This window comes from Leuresthes tenuis, unplaced genomic scaffold (genome assembly GCF_036924035.1).
Source record: "Leuresthes tenuis unplaced genomic scaffold, fLeuTen1.0.hap1 SCAF_4, whole genome shotgun sequence".
NCBI lineage: Eukaryota > Metazoa > Chordata > Actinopteri > Atheriniformes > Atherinopsidae > Leuresthes > Leuresthes tenuis.
In genome coordinates, this window is record NW_027325358.1 from 38375519 (window position 1) to 38395311 (window position 19793).

Below are 19793 nucleotides of genomic sequence, written 5' to 3' on the forward strand. Positions count from 1 at the left end.
AACAACAATCTATAAATGCACAGAGTAAAATCCTGTCTGTGAACTCTTCAGTTATTATTAAACATTTTTCCCCAAAACTTGTACATAAAAAGCTTGTATGTATAGCAACAAAATTAGGTATTTAAAAGAAAAGAAGTATGCTTACTTGTACAGTGAGCCTCCAGTCCTCAACGGTAAGTATATGGTTTGTGGTAGAGCATTCAGATGAAACATCACTGTCATCAAAAACATTTTCAATTAAAATTCACATGCTCCAATTAACTCATCTAACAAGGCCCTGATGCACTTTTGTGTAAGTATTTAAATCAGCATCTATTCTGGTCTCTGGTACTCTCATTAGGCAGGTGAGAAAAAAACAATTTAGCAGTTGAAAAAATAAAGTAACAACAAATCAACCTCTGACTAAGAGAGTGTGAGTGTGGGGAGAGTTATGACCTATAAAACTGGTTTAATATAAACTTTAAGTTGTATACATAGAAAAGGTGTGGTAACCTTTATTCAAATTTAATGGCGTGTAAAAAGGGGCAAAATTCAGACCACCAACCTGCCAACTACTGATCTGACCAATATGAAGTTGGTGCTGGTTACTGGGAGACTGATGGTAAGAGAATGACACAACATAACAAACCACTAGATCAGCTGCTGTCTTCGCTGAGCATTAGAACACCTGCGGTGTCATTACTAACCTGAAAGATTAAATACTTGCTTGACTGAATATATAGAATTTGAAGTTGATGTCATACATCAGTTTAATTAGATACCATACAGCTTGCTAAAAAGTTGCCTTTTTTATATCTTTCAAATGTACAGGACAGTGTTTCTTCACTCAACCTGTTGTCATGCCATGTTTTGAGTTTGGTTTTTGTCATGTCTTCTTTTCAGGTTTTAGGTTTATTTCTTGTCATGTTTTTTCCCTTGTCACATTGGGTTCACTCAGGTCACCTGTCTTTGTTTCACAGCTGAATCCCATCACCAATCACCTGCCCACAGTATTTAGTTTCCAGGTTTCCCTCAGTTCAAGGCAAAAATCCTCACGTCACTTCATGCATGTTCACGGGGTTTTTCAGGTTTGGTCAGGGTTTTGCCTTTATTATCCACAGTCATAGTCTTGTTTTATTTAGTCCACAGTTTAGTGTTTTGATATCCGGCTCAGCTGTGCTTTTTCTTCTTTCCTTTTGTTTAAATAAATCATGTTTTGCTTTTGAACTCTGCATCTGGGTCCTCCATCCACTCCACGCATCATGACATCTGTAGCATCAGACTCGAAAATCATGTCACATCTACTCTTTATAGCCAAATGCTAAACATATGCATCCACTGCAAGTTAAAAATACATTTTTATTGAGTTTTAAGATTAAAATATATCATTGTTGTCACTTGAGAGGTTATTGGTAAAATGTACAGGAATCATATTTGAAACTTGTTAGAGGTAAGTTGTAATGGAGCTTGCTTTTTACATATCTGCATGCTAGCTACAAAAATCTTTCTTTTACCAACATTTGATACATTTTGATATGATTAATTGTCTTTTGTGGTTATTATTAATTCATTCTACACACAAACGAACATCTAGTATATTCAATTCAATTTTATTTATATAGCGCCAAATTACAATTGTCATCTCTAGGCACTTAAATAATATAGTCCAATTCAAGCCAATTGGAATTCAATTCATTGTAATCATAACTACAATTCATTCATATAGAGCCAATACAAAAAATAATATCCTAGCTAAGGAAACCAACTGATTGCACTGAAACTTGTCTTCAGTCCAATCTCCCGTCCTGAGCCTGAGGGACTGTGGAAAGGAACGACTCCCTTTAACAGGAAGAAACCTCTGGCAGAACCAGAACCAGGAAGAAACCTCTGGCAGAACCAGACCCAGGAAGAAACCTCTGGCAGAACCAAAACCAGGAAGAAACCTCTGGCAGAACCAGAAGCAGGAAGAAACCTCTGGCAGAACCAGAACCAGGAAGAAACCTCTGGCAGAATCAGAACCAGGAAGAAACCTCTGGCAGAACCAGAACCAGGAAGGGTGGCCATCCGCCTCGACCAGCTGTGGTTTGAGAAGACAGAAAAGAGGGAAAAGAGGGGGAAAAACACCATAACGCCATTCAAAGGATATCTGTTGGAACAGGGAAACACAAGTTAATAACCACAATAATGTCACATGGACATAAAATCATTTGAGAAATTAAACAGGGAGAAAAAGAGAGCAAAGTGAGGAAAGGTGTGACAGATGAGGTCCCCCAGCAGTCTAAGCCTAGCAGCTTAACTATGGGATATTTCAGGATCAATGAATTGAATTCCAATTGGCTTGAATTGGACTATATTATTTAAGTGCCTTGAGATGACAATTGTTGTAATTTGGCGCTATATAAATAAAACTGAATTGAATCTGAACTTGCTGCAGCATTTTGGATCAGCTGGAAGCTGATCATGGTTGTATTACAGTGAATTGTATTATGAGTTTGAGGTGGAATGTTTCTTAGTTGTGCCATCACATTTTCTGTGATTTGACACTTGAGTTATATGGCTGTTACTACGGGTGTGACGATACACTCAGCTCACGAGACAGGACATGATATCAGATTCACGAGAACGAGACAAGACGAGATTTTACGAAAAACTACCATGACAAACTATATGACTGGACCAGTAGACTTTTATTTAACCGAGTTGCACGTGCATTTTGAAATGTTTTATTATAACTCTTTAATTGCATGATCTCGTGGCACGAGATCTCGTCACACACCTTGCTGTTACTGTTAGTTACTTCTGTAAAAGAAATGTGTCATTGTGTTGATGCTTCTACATTGCTTGCAGTATTGAAATTAAGACACACAAATTTTAAAAAAAAAACACTCCCTCACATTTTTCTTGGGAAACCTGCTGTGTTTCCTTCCTCTTTGAGTTGCAACAAAAAATCCTTTCTACGTGTAAATGTTGCAGCTTTTTCTTTTGGTATACACTCCACTGAATATGAAAAACTAAATGTAAGAGTGAATAATGTAATCGGTATAGTATTGTTGCATTTTGGTCTCATGAAATAACATTCTAAAAAAAGGATATTTTTGGTATCAAAGATTGAAGCAGCAAGGAACTTAAAGCAGTTTGATCACCTTTACCTTCCAACCTGCACATTTTCCTTTGTATGAAGAGTATCATGCGGGTGATCATCAGCTGCAATTTCATTGCTGAAAAAAGAGGATTTACTACACATTATGTATGTTGGCTTTAAATGCTTATTAGCAAGTCTACTATTGATAGTTTTATTGAAGACAAAACAATTGTATTTTCTGAAAACAGAAACTGAGAAACTGACAGACACATGAAGGCTAAGGGCAAAATAGATGGGGTTTGAAAGATTTATGCACTCTGAAACAGAGAAGTTTTCATAAGGGTTAGAATTAAACTATCCAACTTCTAAAGCTGTAGATTCTTCCATAAAAGCAAGTTTGAGATCCAAGTTGGAAAACCAGAGTAAAACTTCTGGTTGGTGATATTCAAACCCCTGACAGGTGACAGTGCTCATCTTCTTACGATGAAATGTTCTACATGAAAAACATCCTGACATTCAAACTTACCCACCATCACCTACATGCAGATCTTTCACATCCACCGTATGGTGACGTTATTCCCTTACTGCAGCTTCTCCCAGCAGGACAGCAGTAGGCCCCACGGAAAAACAGGAAAGGAAGAGCTAAAAAAGAGTTCACTCAGTTTCCAAACTCCCAAAATTCCAATTTGATGGTATCTGATGAAAGACCCTGCCACAGGGTCCAAACATCATGGAACTGGACACTCCAAGACACCCTCAGATGTTCTTTTTGTACATCCTAACTGCTCAGAGCTCTTTTGATGGTATGAGAAAGACTTACTCAGTATAAGGGAAGATGTCATAATGTTACTGCTGATCAGTGGTCTTTATTTGTTTCTTCAAATTACAGAAAAGAAAAGGAGAAACAAGCTGGTCCAGTTTTGGAGCTGATCACTCATCAAAAATTAAACGTATATTCGTTACACAATGAAAACACACATACACACAGGCAATGAAGATAATACTCTGATTAGTTACCCAAAGAAAATTACATTTGTTCAGTTCATACCAGGACTAGGCTGTAACAAAGCCTCGTTGTGACACATTGTCTATTGGCTGTTACTGAGGTTCACAGTGGATGTAGTTAATATGGAAATTGCAATCTTTTTTTAATTGTTTGTAAATGCAATTATTTCATCGCTAAACAACAGCTAATTTCATATAATACAACTGTTGTGTAATTTAGTTGGTAGTAAAATCTTTACATCGACTTACAATAGCAGCTAAATAATTAATAATTTGATGTTATGTTAATATAAAGAAATAGTTTGCTGTAAATCACTGTGATAAGAATCTCTTCAGTGCTGGATGTCATGAATGTGGGCTGACAAAGGACATGCTGTATGAAATGGCTCTCACATGTGCTCTGAAACTCTTCATTTACTAAAATGTGGTAATCTCTGCTGGTGGCTTGACAACACAGTTTAGAAGGAGCCTTCAGGTAAGTATTACTGGATTTGAGTTTTTGGTTTGAAACGAAGAACAGATTTAATGATTTCTCGTTTTGGATTTAAGAATGATTTATTATTTAATCGACGATACGCAGACTTGATTGACTGCAGACTGCAGTAACTCCAGAAGGGTGCACTAGTTTAACTTTTACTTTGCATATCGTCGTAAAAAACAAAGAAGAAGAGAAGAACCCAACTCTCATTGGGTATTGACATGCAACGTCATCACATTGCGTAATTTCCAGTTATCGCTGCGTCTATCCTTGTAGCCAGTCGCGACATTTCGGTAAGTCCAAAATCTCTGAAGATAATTTACTTTTATATATTTCAGAGTTTTTATGAGCCCCAGTAGATCGTAAATGCAGCCTGCAGTTAACTTTTTAAGATCACAGTTATCCTGAAATGATCCGAAGTGACCGTTATTCAAACGTCCTTGACAGGAGGTGCAGCGAACCGGCTGCTGGTCTCTGTTAGCTTGGTTGTAGTTTAGTTTAAAACAGAGCAAACGTCAGCTCAGCAGTCCTCTGCTAGTTCACTTTGAAGGAAGTTTACTGTAAATGTGAGTGTCTGCAGATTGAACCTGAGAAGAGACGGTATCGTTGTAGAGGAGACATTACAGAAAGGGTTACGTGAATCCGACGGTGTGCTGATTAAATGTACCGTGCCGTTGACCGACCTCCGGCGATAGTTCCCAGTTTAAGCTTTTTCTGTTAAACACAATGTGAAATGTTGCTATACATTTCCACGAATGATAATTTAATATCGTGTTATTCTTGCTAAAAAAGATAACCCTCCTCAGCTGATGTCAGTCTATTTTTACATACAACATACCAAAATACAAATGAGTGTCAGAGTTGGTTTGTTGCATTTAAATGTCTTCAGATCCGTGCAACTTTTGGAATGATCACCTTGTACGCTATGATCTGGGGGGAAAACAATATCATTTGCATATAAGAAAAGAGTGACAAAACTGTCATATTTGTTCACTGTTTTACAAATGACATGTATTTCCTCCCTATCAAACAAGGATTTTATACTTTTCAAAACTATTTTAGACAGAGAAAGTCACATGTGTGATAATAACCATATCAGAGTGGCGACTCTGAAAGCTCTGTTTGGTCTGTGTGGCCCCAGTTAAAATGAAGCAGGTTCACATAAAGACCCTGCATTCAGTCTACTGTGACAGTAAACATGGCATGAGTCAAAAACCGTGTATTTTCAGTTCTGATCATTTAGAACTGAATCCGAGCACTCCTGTTCTCAGGTTAGACCCGTGTAAGGCTGCAGCCTTCAGCCTGTAGGAAAAGCTTTAATTCCTTGTCAGACAAAAAATGAATAAAACAAAACTGCATGTTATAAGCATGTGTTTACGAGGCAGGAAACAGGAACACAACTATTCGTATGTCATTACCTTTACATTTTAATTCTGCACAAAGTTGTGAACAGGAATCCATAAAAGGGCACACTACAAGAAGACACATTCCAGGTGTGCAGCTGGAGAAATAAGGCAGCCCGGGAAGTTGAAAGTATGTGAAGAAACTTATCATTGGCTGACCTCGGGTCAAGTGAGGTCTTTTTGATTGGTTAGTCACTCGCTGCCATTAGCTTTATGACTTCCTGAGTTTTCATAGAAACATGATCGTGTCACGAACAAATGGAAATGTGTTGAGAAAAAATGTGATTCTGTATGAACAAAACGGCTACTCTGCTGATGGGGATCAGTGAATGGAAGCAGGCTGCGGCCCACCACCACAGTTCCAAATGTTTGCAGCTTTTACCACAAAGTAGGTTCAGCTTTAAAAGCTCAGAAAAATGACAGACTGTAATGAGTTGGCTCATTGGTGTGTGGTTTCAGATCTGAAGACCCGATGGCTGCGACTTTTCGTTTACTTCTCTCCGTGTCAAGGCCAGGTAAGATTTCTTCTTTAACTAACTCGGCTGTTTTCTTTCTTTCCATGTTGGCTAACATGACAGAGTTATAGCCGCAGTCATCGCAAAGCTGCTGATATTCATTCATTCGAAGTTAGAAATGAATTTGAACTCTCAAAGATTAAATTCTGCTCATATGACTTCATAACTTCTATTTTGGAAAGAAAAGCTTTATTTATGAATGACTCCAATGTAATTTCCATTGCTATTCGTTCATCAACTGGATTTAAGCTGAAATGAAGCAGTATTTTTTTCTAATTGATCTATTTTTAAAGGCAACTTATTGTTGAAGATCAGTAGTTTATAAAAATGTAAAATATTCCAAAAACTGACAAACAAAAGCAGAACATCATTGGTTGCTTCTCATAACATGTTTGACTTTATCAACAGGCACTGTGGTGGGCAGCCACAGGTCCTTCAGTGTGTCACTGCAAAGGACTGGATTCAGTGAGTACCCCTGCTCCTCTCAGACGTGACACATGCACCGTTCATGGAGCCGTTTAAACCCCAACCTGATTCCTACCTAAAGAGCAACACCAGAGCTCTGCAGCACAGCTGAAATGAGGTAGAAAAGCCCCAAGCAAAGGGAGTAACCACCATGCTATTCGAGCAGCAAAAACATTACGCCAACAAACGCCACAGCCAGCGGCCGTGAGTGGGTCAGCCAGTAACCGGGAGGTTGGCGGTTTGATTCCCACTCTCGCCACTCAAAAACTGGTGTCAGTCCACCTCTGTTACCAAGCCCGATCTTGGTCGTTTGGAAAGTGTTGAATCGCCCTTTGTGAAAAACCTGGGTGAGATTTTGGAAAACGCTGTTGTCAGCGCCGCCTCCTTCCAGCTGAGCGCCCTTGCCTTGGATAAGTGCTTTCTGTCCATCACTGACCTTTTATAAGGCTTGAAAAGTGGAACAGCTGTCTCATGTGCAGCTTATCAAACCAACTGCTGACCGGCACATGCCAGTGAGGCCACATCTCACCTGTGGTGGCTCCACTTACAGGTGCTTTCAGAATCCTTTGGTTTGTTTTTTAGTGACTAAAAGGTCAGCATCTTCGCCTTACACGATTCCAAGAGCTCACACAGGTCAGCTGGCCTGATGCTGCTGAGGAGCAGATTAGAATTAGAGGAGACCACAGAGGAGAAGACTCAATTAGTTATGAATCATTCCGATCATCTCCACTCACCTGTATGAAAACCGAGATGAATGAAGTTATCTCTCTGGTTTCCTCAGCAGAGCATAGCTGGCATTAAAACAGGGGTGCACAAACTTTTCAGCTTCTGACAAACAAAATAACATTAGCAGAGACTTGTGACCCAAAGCATGCAGACACTGCTCACAGCAAGTAAGGCGAGATGATGATGACTAACAGACGGCGTCAGTGCACCTGTGCTGCTCATGTCATCGAACTGTAAACTGAAAGCATTAGTAGTAACATGGTGATGCCACATGGCAGAGTGACCTGCAGCATCTTTGCAAAGAAATCGCTCATTCAACTCAAAAACGTTGCTGCACCACTGAAGCTGAAAGGAGGGATTAGCTGTAAGGTGCTGATGTTTTGTGCTCACATTCTGAATAATCATGTTCATGTCCACAGAGTATGTGAATGCCCAGGACATCCCTACAGACATGAAGTCCATCACAGACCGAGCTGCACAGACTCTGCTGTGGACAGAGCTGTTCAGAGGTCAGACCAGCTTCTACTTTCTGTAAAACTAATCTTAAACACACTGTGTCCCCAAAATGAGAACCCAGCCTTGTTCACAGAGGAGCTAATAAAGAACATTCAGCATAAACATAAAGAAGGTTCAGCACGTTTTGAACACATTTTTTAAATGTGGTAAGGTCAAGAAAACAGGAAAATGGCAGTGGTGCACATTGATTTAACTTTTCAGATGATCTGTGTTTTTTTTATTCATAAATAAGGTGTTCACTGATCATTTTCATGTGGAGTTTACTGCATGAACACTGACATTTTTGCTCTTCTCATCATGTGATGATTTATGTCAGGTCTGGGCATGACAATGAGCTACCTGTTCAGAGAGCCTGCCACCATCAACTACCCATTTGAGAAGGGACCACTGTCGGCACGCTTCAGGGGAGAGCATGCTCTGCGCAGGTGAGGGGGCCCCCAGGTGCAGGAGTACATGAATGTTGGCACACACGTCTCATCAAGGTCTCTCCAAGTGGCCTTGTGATGTCAGTTAGGTGAATTAAAAGTAAGATTAGCTGTTTTGTGAATAACTGTTACACTACTGAGCAGTTCATAACAGTGAATTTAGGAAAAACCGAATGCAATAAATAACGGCTGCAATAAATCACCTTGTCCAATGAATGTGTCTCCTGGAAGTTGTTGGCTTTTTGACATATTTGTAAAAGAAAACTCCCTAAAACACTGCCTGCTGATAAAGTAGCACAGATCATGTACCAGTACTTATTTGAATGCCTGAGGTGAAACTTTCATCCAGATCTGTTCAGAACATGTTCTGTAATTGTGCTATCAGAGAAACAAACTAAGCACTAGCAGCTGCATACCCTCCGGTGTGGATGGTTCATCTTAGACAAGTTGGACTAAAGCTTAGGCCCCATAAACCACAGAAATGATCCAGAGCATGACATTTTGGAGGGCTTGGTTGAATTGGATATATGTGCGTTCAGTTTGCCTTGTGGTTTTAAATCAGCCCAGCTTTAGCTGTGGGACAGATGGCCTCACATCTGACTCTAGAATACTTTGGTATCCAGAGGAGTTCATGGTGGACTCAATGACTGCAAGGTGCCCAGGTCCTGTGGCTGCAGAACCAGCCCAGATCATCAGCCCTCCACCACCGTGCTTGACAGCTGGTATGAGGTGTTTGTGCTGATATGCTGTGTTTGGTTTCCTCCAAGCCGCCAGAAAAATGTCCTACATGAATGGTGTCAGAACAGCCCTCCGTGTCTGGGTGTTAAAGTGAGAACACTGCAGATCAGATGGTGACAAAGTCTCTGTAACAATCTTTTGACAGGTACCCTTCAGGAGAGGAGCGCTGCATTGCTTGCAAACTGTGTGAAGCTATCTGCCCTGCTCAGGTACACACACACAGACTCAACAAGAATGTCCCTTAGGTGTGATGATCCGTCATAAATATGAGAAAGACTTCTTTGGCTTTGAGTACAGTTGAGTTCCTGGATATTTAGACAGTGACACGATCTCCATAATTATCTGTGCATTTCATCACAATGGGATTGCACAGACATGATTGAGATCTGATGATGGTGTGGGTGTCCAGCTTAAAAATGGGGTTGTAAGGAAAATGTGCCATTAACTTTGGAAGCATTACAGACTTCCTGTTTCACAGGCTCAATAGTACCTCTGCAGTTTACTGATAAGCTGCCTCATGGCATATGATGCTGAAGGAGAAGTCTGAGGTCGATGAAAGGTATTACCGTAAATTCCAGACTATGAGCCGCTACTTTTTCCCAGAATTTGAGCGCTGCGGCTTATGATACGGTGCGGCTAATATGTTTTTTCTTTCTTTTTTTTTTTTCATGCCGCCAAAACATTTTGCCTCGTAACATTAGACCAATAAAATTAACGAATAGTTCACAGTGGTCAAATTAAATTGCAAGATAAATTTGTCGGTCATTTGTACTCACCCTCAACATGGAAAACAAACAAAGAAATGCATATGATGCAGCTTCTAATCAAAGGCGATCAATCTGAGATGAGACTGTGAGAGCGACAACGAAGAGACTGAAGTGAGTGACTAAGTTCTGAGGCTTTTCAATTCGGACATAGAAGAAGATGACTTTGATGGTTTTAGTGTGCAGGAGGGAGATGAAGAAGGCGATCAATGACTTTTCCTGGTAGGCTACAGTCTTTTTCTTTTTTTTACCAGGCGTGTTACAGGCACTGTTTGGGGAAAAAAGACATTTACACCACGTATTTGTGCGTTAGCGACAGGTATTGAAGTTAAAACCATCGGTGTTACAGGCACTGTTCAGGAAAAAAAGACATTTACACCACGTATTTGTGCGTTAGCGATAGGTATTTAAGTTAAAACCATAGGTGTTACAGGCACTGTTTGGGGAAAAAAGACATTTACACCACGTATTTGTGCGTTAGCGACAGGTATTTAAGTTAAAACCATCGGTGTTACAGGCACTGTTCAGGGAAAAAAGACATTTACACCACGTATTTGTGCGTTAGCGACAGGTATTTAAGTTAAAACCATCGGTGTTACAGGCACTGTTTGGGGGAAAAAAGACATTTACTCCACGTATTTGTGTGTTAGCGATAGGTATTTAAGTTAAAACCATCGGTGTTACAGGCACTGTTCAGGGAAAAAAGACATTTACACCACGTATTTGTGTGTTAGCGATAGGTATTTAAGTTAAAACCATCGGTGTTACAGGCACTGTTCAGGGAAAAAAGACATTTACACTACGTATTTGTGCGTTAGCGACAGGTATTTAAGTTAAAACCATCGGTGTTACAGGCACTGTTTGGGGGAAAAAAGACATTTACTCCACGTATTTGTGTGTTAGCGATAGGTATTTAAGTTAAAACCATCGGTGTTACAGGCACTGTTCAGGGAAAAAAGACATTTACACTACGTATTTGTGCGTTACCGATAGGTATTTAAGTTAAAACCATCGGTGTTACAGGCACTGTTCAGGAAAAAAAGACATTTACACCACGTATTTGTGTGTTAGCGACAGGTATTTAAGTTAAAACCATCGGTGTTACAGGCACTGTTCAGGAAAAAAAGACATTTACACCACGTATTTGTGCGTTACCGATAGATATTTAAGTTAAAACCATCGGTGTTACAGGCACTGTTCAGGAAAAAAAGACATTTACACCACGTATTTGTGCATTAGCGATAGGTATTTAAGTTAAAACCATCGGTGTTACAGGCACTGTTCAGGAAAAAAAAACGTTTTCAGCATGTATTTGTTTATGTTACCATACGTATTTAATTAAAAGTTTAAAAATCCTCACGTGTAACATCTTTCTGTGTAAATATCTCGTATTACAATGTGGACACCTGTGGTTTATAATCGGCTGGTGCGACCTATATAAGAACAAAATGGATTTTCTTTTTAAAATTCGAGGGCGCGACTTATATTCAGGTGTGCTTAACGTATATAACAAATAACATAGTTATTTCCTCTTGTGTAGACATGGAGCGTCTCATGTAGCTGATGTTTGGATGTGCTAATGTTTTTTCCGGACATCAGAGACATGAGAAGGCTGTTGCTGGTTGTTGCTGTCATTTTTTTCGTTTCAGGATCTGAAGTAAAGGGACTGTACTTGTATAGCGCTTTTCTAGTGTACCTGACCACTTGAAGAGCTTTCACACTACATGCCAAATTCATCCATTCACTCATACAGCAAGTCCATAGAGGCTACACACTGCTTTCTTCTAAACATTTATACACCGATGGACATATTGGTAGGGTTCAGTGTCTTGCTTCGACATGTAACAAACACTAGGAGTGGAACCACCAACCTACCAATTGGTTGGTGCCTGAGCTACAGCCGGCCCATTACACATCCTGATTGCTTGCTTTGTGGTAGCAACATAAAGAAATTTGTCTCTGATCAAATACCCGGAGACATCAAAGATGTTACTTCAAGTAACAGAAAGCCTGAAAGAGAGGACAAAATGTGAGCATTTATTGTCAGTGACATTACCAGATAGTGCACTCAGTCTGTCTTCATCCTTATCAATGTATTTCTCCAGGCAATCACCATCGAAGCAGAGTCCCGTAGTGATGGTAGCAGGAGGACAACTCGCTATGACATCGACATGACCAAGTGTATCTACTGCGGTTTCTGTCAGGAGGCATGTCCTGTGGATGCAATTGTAGAGGTGTGTATATCATGTGCCTGACAACAAAGCAATTTCTCAAAAGAAAACAGCTCCTTAGTAGGTTCGGTCATACTGTACACAGGCGCACTGTACTAAGGTTTACTTTACACAGGTGCACTGTACGCAGGCGCACTGTACTCAGGTTTACTTTACACAGGCGCACTGTACACAGGTTTACTTTACACAGGTGCACTGTACGCAGGCGCACTGTACTCAGGTTTACTTTACACAGGCGCACTGTACACAGGTTTACTTTACACAGGTGCACTGTACGCAGGCGCACTGTACTCAGGTTTACTTTACACAGGCGCACTGTACGCAGGTTTACTTTACGCAGGCGCACTGTACGCAGGTTTACTTTACGCAGGTGCACTGTACACAGGTTTACTTTACACAGGTGCACTGTACGCAGGCGCACTGTACTCAGGTTTACTTTACACAGGCGCACTGTACACAGGTTTACTTTACGCAGGTGCACTGTACACAGGTTTACTTTACACAGGCGCACTGTACACAGGTTTACTTTACGCAGGTGCACTGTACGCAGACGCATTGTACGCAGGTTTACTTTACACAGGCGCACTGTACGCAGGTTTACTTTACACAGGCGCACTGTACGCAGGTTTACTTTACGCAGGCGCACTGTACGCAGGTTTACTGTACGCAGGCGCACTGTACGCAGGTTTACTGTACGCAGGCGCACTGTACGCAGGTTTACTTTACACAGGCGCACTGTACGCAGGTTTACTTTACACAGGCGCACTGTACGCAGGTTTACTTTACGCAGGCGCACTGTACGCAGGTTTACTGTACACAGGCGCACTGTACACAGGTTTACTTTACGCAGGCGCACTGTACTGTACGCAGGTTTACTTTACACAGGCGCACTGTACGCAGGTTTATTTTACACAGGCGCACTGTACGCAGGTTTATTTTACACAGGCGCACTGTACGCAGGTTTACTTTACACAGGCGCACTCTACGCAGGCGCACTGTACACAGGCGCACTTTACGCAGGCGCACTGTACGCAGGTTTACTTTACACAGGCGCACTGTACGCAGGTTTACTTTACACAGGCGCACTGTACGCAGGTTTACTTTACACAGGCGCACTGTACTCAGGTTTACTTTACACAGGCGCACTGTACGCAGGTTTACTTTACGCAGGCGCACTGTACGCAGGTTTACTTTACGCAGGTGCACTGTACACAGGTTTACTTTACACAGGTGCACTGTACGCAGGCGCACTGTACTCAGGTTTACTTTACACAGGCGCACTGTACACAGGTTTACTTTACGCAGGTGCACTGTACACAGGTTTACTTTACACAGGCGCACTGTACACAGGTTTACTTTACGCAGGTGCACTGTACGCAGACGCATTGTACGCAGGTTTACTTTACACAGGCGCACTGTACGCAGGTTTACTTTACACAGGCGCACTGTACGCAGGTTTACTTTACGCAGGCGCACTGTACGCAGGTTTACTGTACGCAGGCGCACTGTACGCAGGTTTACTGTACGCAGGCGCACTGTACGCAGGTTTACTTTACACAGGCGCACTGTACGCAGGTTTACTTTACACAGGCGCACTGTACGCAGGTTTACTTTACGCAGGCGCACTGTACGCAGGTTTACTGTACACAGGCGCACTGTACACAGGTTTACTTTACGCAGGCGCACTGTACTGTACGCAGGTTTACTTTACACAGGCGCACTGTACGCAGGTTTATTTTACACAGGCGCACTGTACGCAGGTTTATTTTACACAGGCGCACTGTACGCAGGTTTACTTTACACAGGCGCACTCTACGCAGGCGCACTGTACACAGGCGCACTTTACGCAGGCGCACTGTACGCAGGTTTACTTTACGCAGGCGCACTGTACGCAGGTTTACTTTACGCAGGCGCACTGTACGCAGGTTTACTTTACACAGGCGCACTCTACGCAGGCGCACTGTATGCAGACGCACTGTACGCAGGTTTACTTTACACAGGGGTACTGTACGCAGGTTTACTTTACAGAGGCGCACTGTACGCAGGTTTACTGTACGCAGGTTTACTGTACGCAGGCACAATTAACGCAGGCGCACTGTACTCAGGCGCATTGTACGCAGGCGCACGTAACGCAGGTTTACTGTACGCAGGTTTACTGTACGCAGGTTTACTGTACGCAGGCGCACTGTACGCAGACGCACTGTACGCAGGTTTACTTTACACAGGCGCACTGTACGCAGGTTTACTTTACACAGGCGCACTGTACGCAGGTTTTCTGTACGCAGGTTTACTTTACGCAGGCACACTGTACGCAGGTTTACTGTACGCAGGCACACTGTACGCAGGTTTACTTTACGCAGGCGCACTGTACTCAGACGCACTGTACGCAGGTTTACTTCACGCAGGCGCACTGTACGCAGGTTTACTTCACGCAGGCGCACTGTACGCAGGTTTACTTTACACAGACGCACTGTACGCAGGCGCACTGTACTCAGGCGCATTGTACGCAGGCGCACTTAACGCAGGTTTACTGTACGCAGGTTTACTGTACGCAGGCTCACTGTACGCAGGCGCACTGTACTCAGACGCACTGTACGCAGACGCACTGTACGCAGGTTTACTTTACGCAGGCGCACTGTACGCAGGTTTACTTTACACAGGCGCACTGTACGCAGGCGCACTGTACTCAGACGCACTGTACGCAGACGCATTGTACGCAGGTTTACTTTACACAGGCACACTCTACGCAGACGCACTGTACGCAGGTTTACTGTACGCAGGTTTACTTTACACAGGCGCACTGTACGCAGGCGCACTGTACTCAGACGCACTGTACGCAGACGCATTGTACGCAGGTTTACTTTACACAGGCACACTCTACGCAGGCGCACTGTACGCAGGTTTACTGTACGCAGGTTTACTTTACACAGGCGCACTGTACGCAGGTTTACTTTACGCAGGCGCACTGTACGCAGGTTTACTTTACGCAGGCGCACTGTACGCAGGTTTACTGTACGCAGGTTTACTTTACACAGGCGCACTGTACGCAGGTTTACTTTACACAGGCGCACTGTACGCAGGTTTACTGTACGCAGGTTTACTTTACACAGGCGCACTGTACGCAGGTTTACTTTACGCAGGCGCACTGTACGCAGGCGCACTGTACGCAGGTTTACTTTACACAGGGGCACTGTACGCAGGTTTACTTTACACAGGCGCACTGTACACAGGCGCACTGTACGCAGGCGCACTGTACGCAGGTTTACTTTACACAGGGGCACTGTACGCAGGTTTACTTTACGCAGACGCACTGTACGCAGGTTTACTTTACACAGGCGCACTGTACGCAGGCGCACTGTACGCAGGCGCACTGTACGCAGGCGCACTGTACGCAGGTTTACTTTACGCAGGCGCACTGTACGCAGGTTTACTGTACGCAGGCGCACTGTACGCAGACGCACTGTACGCAGGTTTACTTTACGCAGGCGCACTGTACGCAGGTTTACTTTACGCAGGCGCACTGTACGCAGGTTTACTTTACGCAGGCGCACTGTACGCAGGTTTACTTTACGCAGGCGCACTGTACGCAGGCGCACTGTACGCAGGCGCACTGTACGCAGGTTTACTTTACACAGGGGCACTGTACGCAGGTTTACTTTACGCAGGCGCACTGTACGCAGGTTTACTTTACGCAGGCGCACTGTACGCAGGTTTACTGTACGCAGGTTTACTTTACGCAGGCGCACTGTACGCAGGTTTACTTTACGCAGGCGCACTGTACGCAGGTTTACTTTACGCAGGCGCACTGTACGCAGGTTTACTGTACGCAGGTTTACTTTACACAGGCGCACTGTACGCAGGTTTACTTTACACAGGCGCACTGTACGCAGGTTTACTGTACGCAGGTTTACTTTACACAGGCGCACTGTACGCAGGTTTACTGTACGCAGGTTTACTTTACGCAGGCGCACTGTACGCAGGTTTACTTTACGCAGGCGCACTGTACGCAGGTTTACTGTACGCAGGTTTACTTTACACAGGCGCACTGTACGCAGGTTTACTTTACACAGGCGCACTGTACGCAGGTTTACTGTACGCAGGTTTACTTTACGCAGGCGCACTGTACGCAGGTTTACTTTACGCAGGCGCACTGTACGCAGGCGCACTGTACGCAGGTTTACTTTACACAGGGGCACTGTACGCAGGTTTACTTTACACAGGCGCACTGTACACAGGCGCACTGTACGCAGGTTTAATTTACACAGGGGCACTGTACGCAGGTTTACTTTACGCAGGCGCACTGTACGCAGGTTTACTTTACACAGGCGCACTGTACGCAGGCGCACTGTACGCAGGCGCACTGTACGCAGGTTTACTGTACGCAGGCGCACTGTACGCAGACGCACTGTACGCAGGTTTACTTTACGCAGGCGCACTGTACGCAGGTTTACTGTACGCAGGCGCACTGTACGCAGACGCACTGTACGCAGGTTTACTTTACGCAGGCGCACTGTACGCAGGTTTACTTTACGCAGGCGCACTGTACGCAGGTTTACTTTACGCAGGCGCACTGTACGCAGGTTTACTGTACGCAGGTTTACTTTACACAGGCGCACTGTACGCAGGTTTACTTTACTCAGACGCACTGTACGCAGGTTTACTTTACACAGGCGCACTGTACGCAGGTTTACTTTACACAGGCGCACTGTACGCAGGTTTACTTTACACAGGCGCACTGTACGCAGGTTTACTTTACTCAGACGCACTGTACGCAGGTTTACTTTACACAGACGCACTGTACGCAGGTTTACTTTACACAGGCGCACTGTACGCAGGTTTACTTTACACAGGCGCACTGTACGCAGGTTTACTTTACGCAGGCGCACTGTAAGCAGGTTTACTTAACACAGGCGCACTGTACGCAGGTTTACTTTACACAGACGCACTGTACGCAGGTTTACTTTACGCAGGCGCACTGTACGCAGGCGCACTGTACGCAGGTTTACTTTACGCAGGCGCACTGTACGCAGGTTTACTTTACGCAGGCGCACTGTACGCAGGTTTACTTTACGCAGGCGCACTGTACGCAGGTTTACTTTACGCAGGCGCACTGTACGCAGGTTTACTTTACACAGGCACACTGTACGCAGGCGCACTGTACGCAGGTTTACTGTACGCAGGCGCACTGTACGCAGGTTTACTTTACGCAGGCGCACTGTACGCAGGCGCACTGTACGCAGGTTTACTTTACGCAGGCGCACTGTACGCAGGTTTACTTTACACAGGCGCACTGTACTCAGGCACTTCATTTAACTTATTTGTTAAGACATGTGCACTTGAACTTGTATTATTTTGATACGTTATATTAGTTTTATCATGCAAAGGCACTTTATTTATTTTTAAATTACGTTTGTGCCACTGCTTAATAACTGTTCAATAAATACAGTTTTGATAAATTTGTTCAGTTATAATTTCACCCTTTTGGCATGAATGTTTAAAATCAGCATATATTAATGCAGTATGAACAGTAATGCTTTAATGTAGACTCATAGAATCATCTTACTGACTCCAACAAACGTTAATTCAAGGCTAAGGTGAAATATTGAGATATATGTCGTGTATTTGTGACATGCTCTAAAAATATGGGGATATTAGTAAAAAGCCTACCACTTTGGGTTTTTTTCTGTTTAAAAGCTTTTTTTACTGGAATATTCAAAAGTTTTTACACACCTTCTTATTCAACGTGAAAAGGTAGTTCTGCCCAATCTTTTGATTGGTATTACAATATGTCTGAATAAATTGTGACTGATGCCCTGTCCTTGTACCAAACAGCAGAATATACACAGTCTGAGTATTCAGAAAAATATGACGGCTGTCACACCTTTTCTGTTTTCCGTCTTTCTTCAGGGTCCTAACTTTGAGTTTTCTACTGAAACCCACGAAGAACTGCTCTACAACAAGGAGAAACTGCTTAACAATGGAGACAAGTGGGAGGCTGAGATAGCTGCCAACATACAAGCCGATTACCTGTATCGATAGACCACACACACACACACAGATGCTACTAGTCAAGCGTTTGGATACACTTACTCATTTGAGATGAATGTGTCCAAACCTTAGACTGATAGCACACCTGCAGCGTGCTGTTAGCATACATACCTTTGCCTCTGGGACACACAAACATGTCAGGTCTGTACATATTCTAAGAAGACAAGCTCAGCTTGGATGGATGATCTTCAGAGTTGGATTTGGGTTTGTTGGTGTAACCTTTATTTAAAAAGAGAACATGATCAACACATCTCTGAAGTTGAATTCCCTTTTGATATTATAAATATACTTTATGTTTCTGACTTTTGCCATGCTGTTGTTTAGATTGTAGAAGAATTCAAAACTACACTGGCTGTGTGACAGGTGTAACAGGTGTCCACGGCTTGTGTGAGAAGTTATTCAGTGAGGTAATGTTGGGAATGTGCCGAGTGTCAATGAAGCATCAATTTAGGCTTCAATAAAATAAAACACGTGTATTTAAGAGCCTTTAAAATGGTTCATGTCAATCTTCAGTAACAAAAACAAAAGTTAAGTGCCGCTGACATGTCATTATTCTGCTCAGTGGCTTAAATTTGGACAGTCGTGTGGAGAGCAGGTGGCTGACATCAGCTGAGACGGCAGCTCCCAGCTCGCTGATTGTGTCACACCTCCCATCAAATAGTCACCCAGCATTGAACATCAGTGACTTTAACGACGTTAATGGACTAATATTGCTGCTGTCAGTCAGTGAGCGAAGCAACGTGTAACCTTTTTGTAGCTTAATCGGGGACTTCTCCACCTGACACTGTACGTACAAACTGTCAGTGTTGTGCACACATTATTGTTGTATTGGACTTCGGTGCAGACTTTTATGTTCTTCATGCTGTGTTCATCCTCATCCAAATATAATAAAATTCTGCAAAACATTTGATGTATTGAATGGGCTAAGTTTCTTTTTAGACCTTGGAATAAGTGGGAAGGTATTATTACAATAATTAACCATACATATAATTATATGCAGAGCTACCGTGCACAACAAAAAGAAACACATTAACAAGAAACAAAACCAGAAACATTGTGTAGACCAAGCAGGTATAACACGGGATAGAAAAACAAAAAAGAACAAGGGAGAGACTGTGTGACAGGTTAAAAAAAAAAAAAAAAAAAAAAAGTAAAATGCCCAATGGAGATTAAATACTGTACAGTAATATATACTATAACTGTGGAAGTAGTGCAATAAATGTGAAAAAACAGAAGTATGAATAAGTTACACTGGAAAGTGGTTGTAAACATTAAGGCACAGATGTGGCACAGAGGCCAGTGCTGTCAAAGGTGCTGAAACGAGAGGTAGGAGGAGGTTGATAGGTTGGGTGGTTATTGTCCTGGGGGGGCTGTGTGTGTGTCCCTGGGTGTTTGCAGTTTGTATAGCCCAGGGGAAG

The 19793-nt window shown here is 42.9% G+C and overlaps 1 protein-coding gene across 1 annotated transcript; it reads left to right on the forward strand.

Moving 5' to 3' along the window:
- Positions 1–4778: 4778 nt before the first annotated feature.
- On the forward strand, positions 4779–19282 carry LOC140304858 (NADH dehydrogenase [ubiquinone] iron-sulfur protein 8, mitochondrial-like). The gene is made up of 8 exons (XM_072383658.1): positions 4779–4837; positions 6407–6462; positions 6871–6927; positions 8073–8162; positions 8486–8594; positions 9478–9541; positions 12202–12330; positions 18235–19282. Exons 2-8 carry the CDS (start codon positions 6420–6422, stop codon positions 18364–18366), a joined length of 624 nt encoding a protein of 207 aa, XP_072239759.1. The 5' UTR covers positions 4779–4837; positions 6407–6419; the 3' UTR covers positions 18367–19282.
- Positions 19283–19793: the final 511 nt, after the last annotated feature.

Excerpts from the sequence above, each read along its gene's own strand:
- LOC140304858 (XM_072383658.1), top strand. The coding sequence starts at position 6,420 with ATGGCTGCGACTTTTCGTTTACTTCTCTCCGTGTCAAGGCCAG. Across the intron at positions 6,928-8,072 it reads ACTGCAAAGGACTGGATTCA|AGTATGTGAATGCCCAGGAC; the intron begins GTGAGTACCCCT and ends TCATGTCCACAG. Across the intron at positions 8,595-9,477 it reads GGAGAGCATGCTCTGCGCAG|GTACCCTTCAGGAGAGGAGC; the intron begins GTGAGGGGGCCC and ends ATCTTTTGACAG.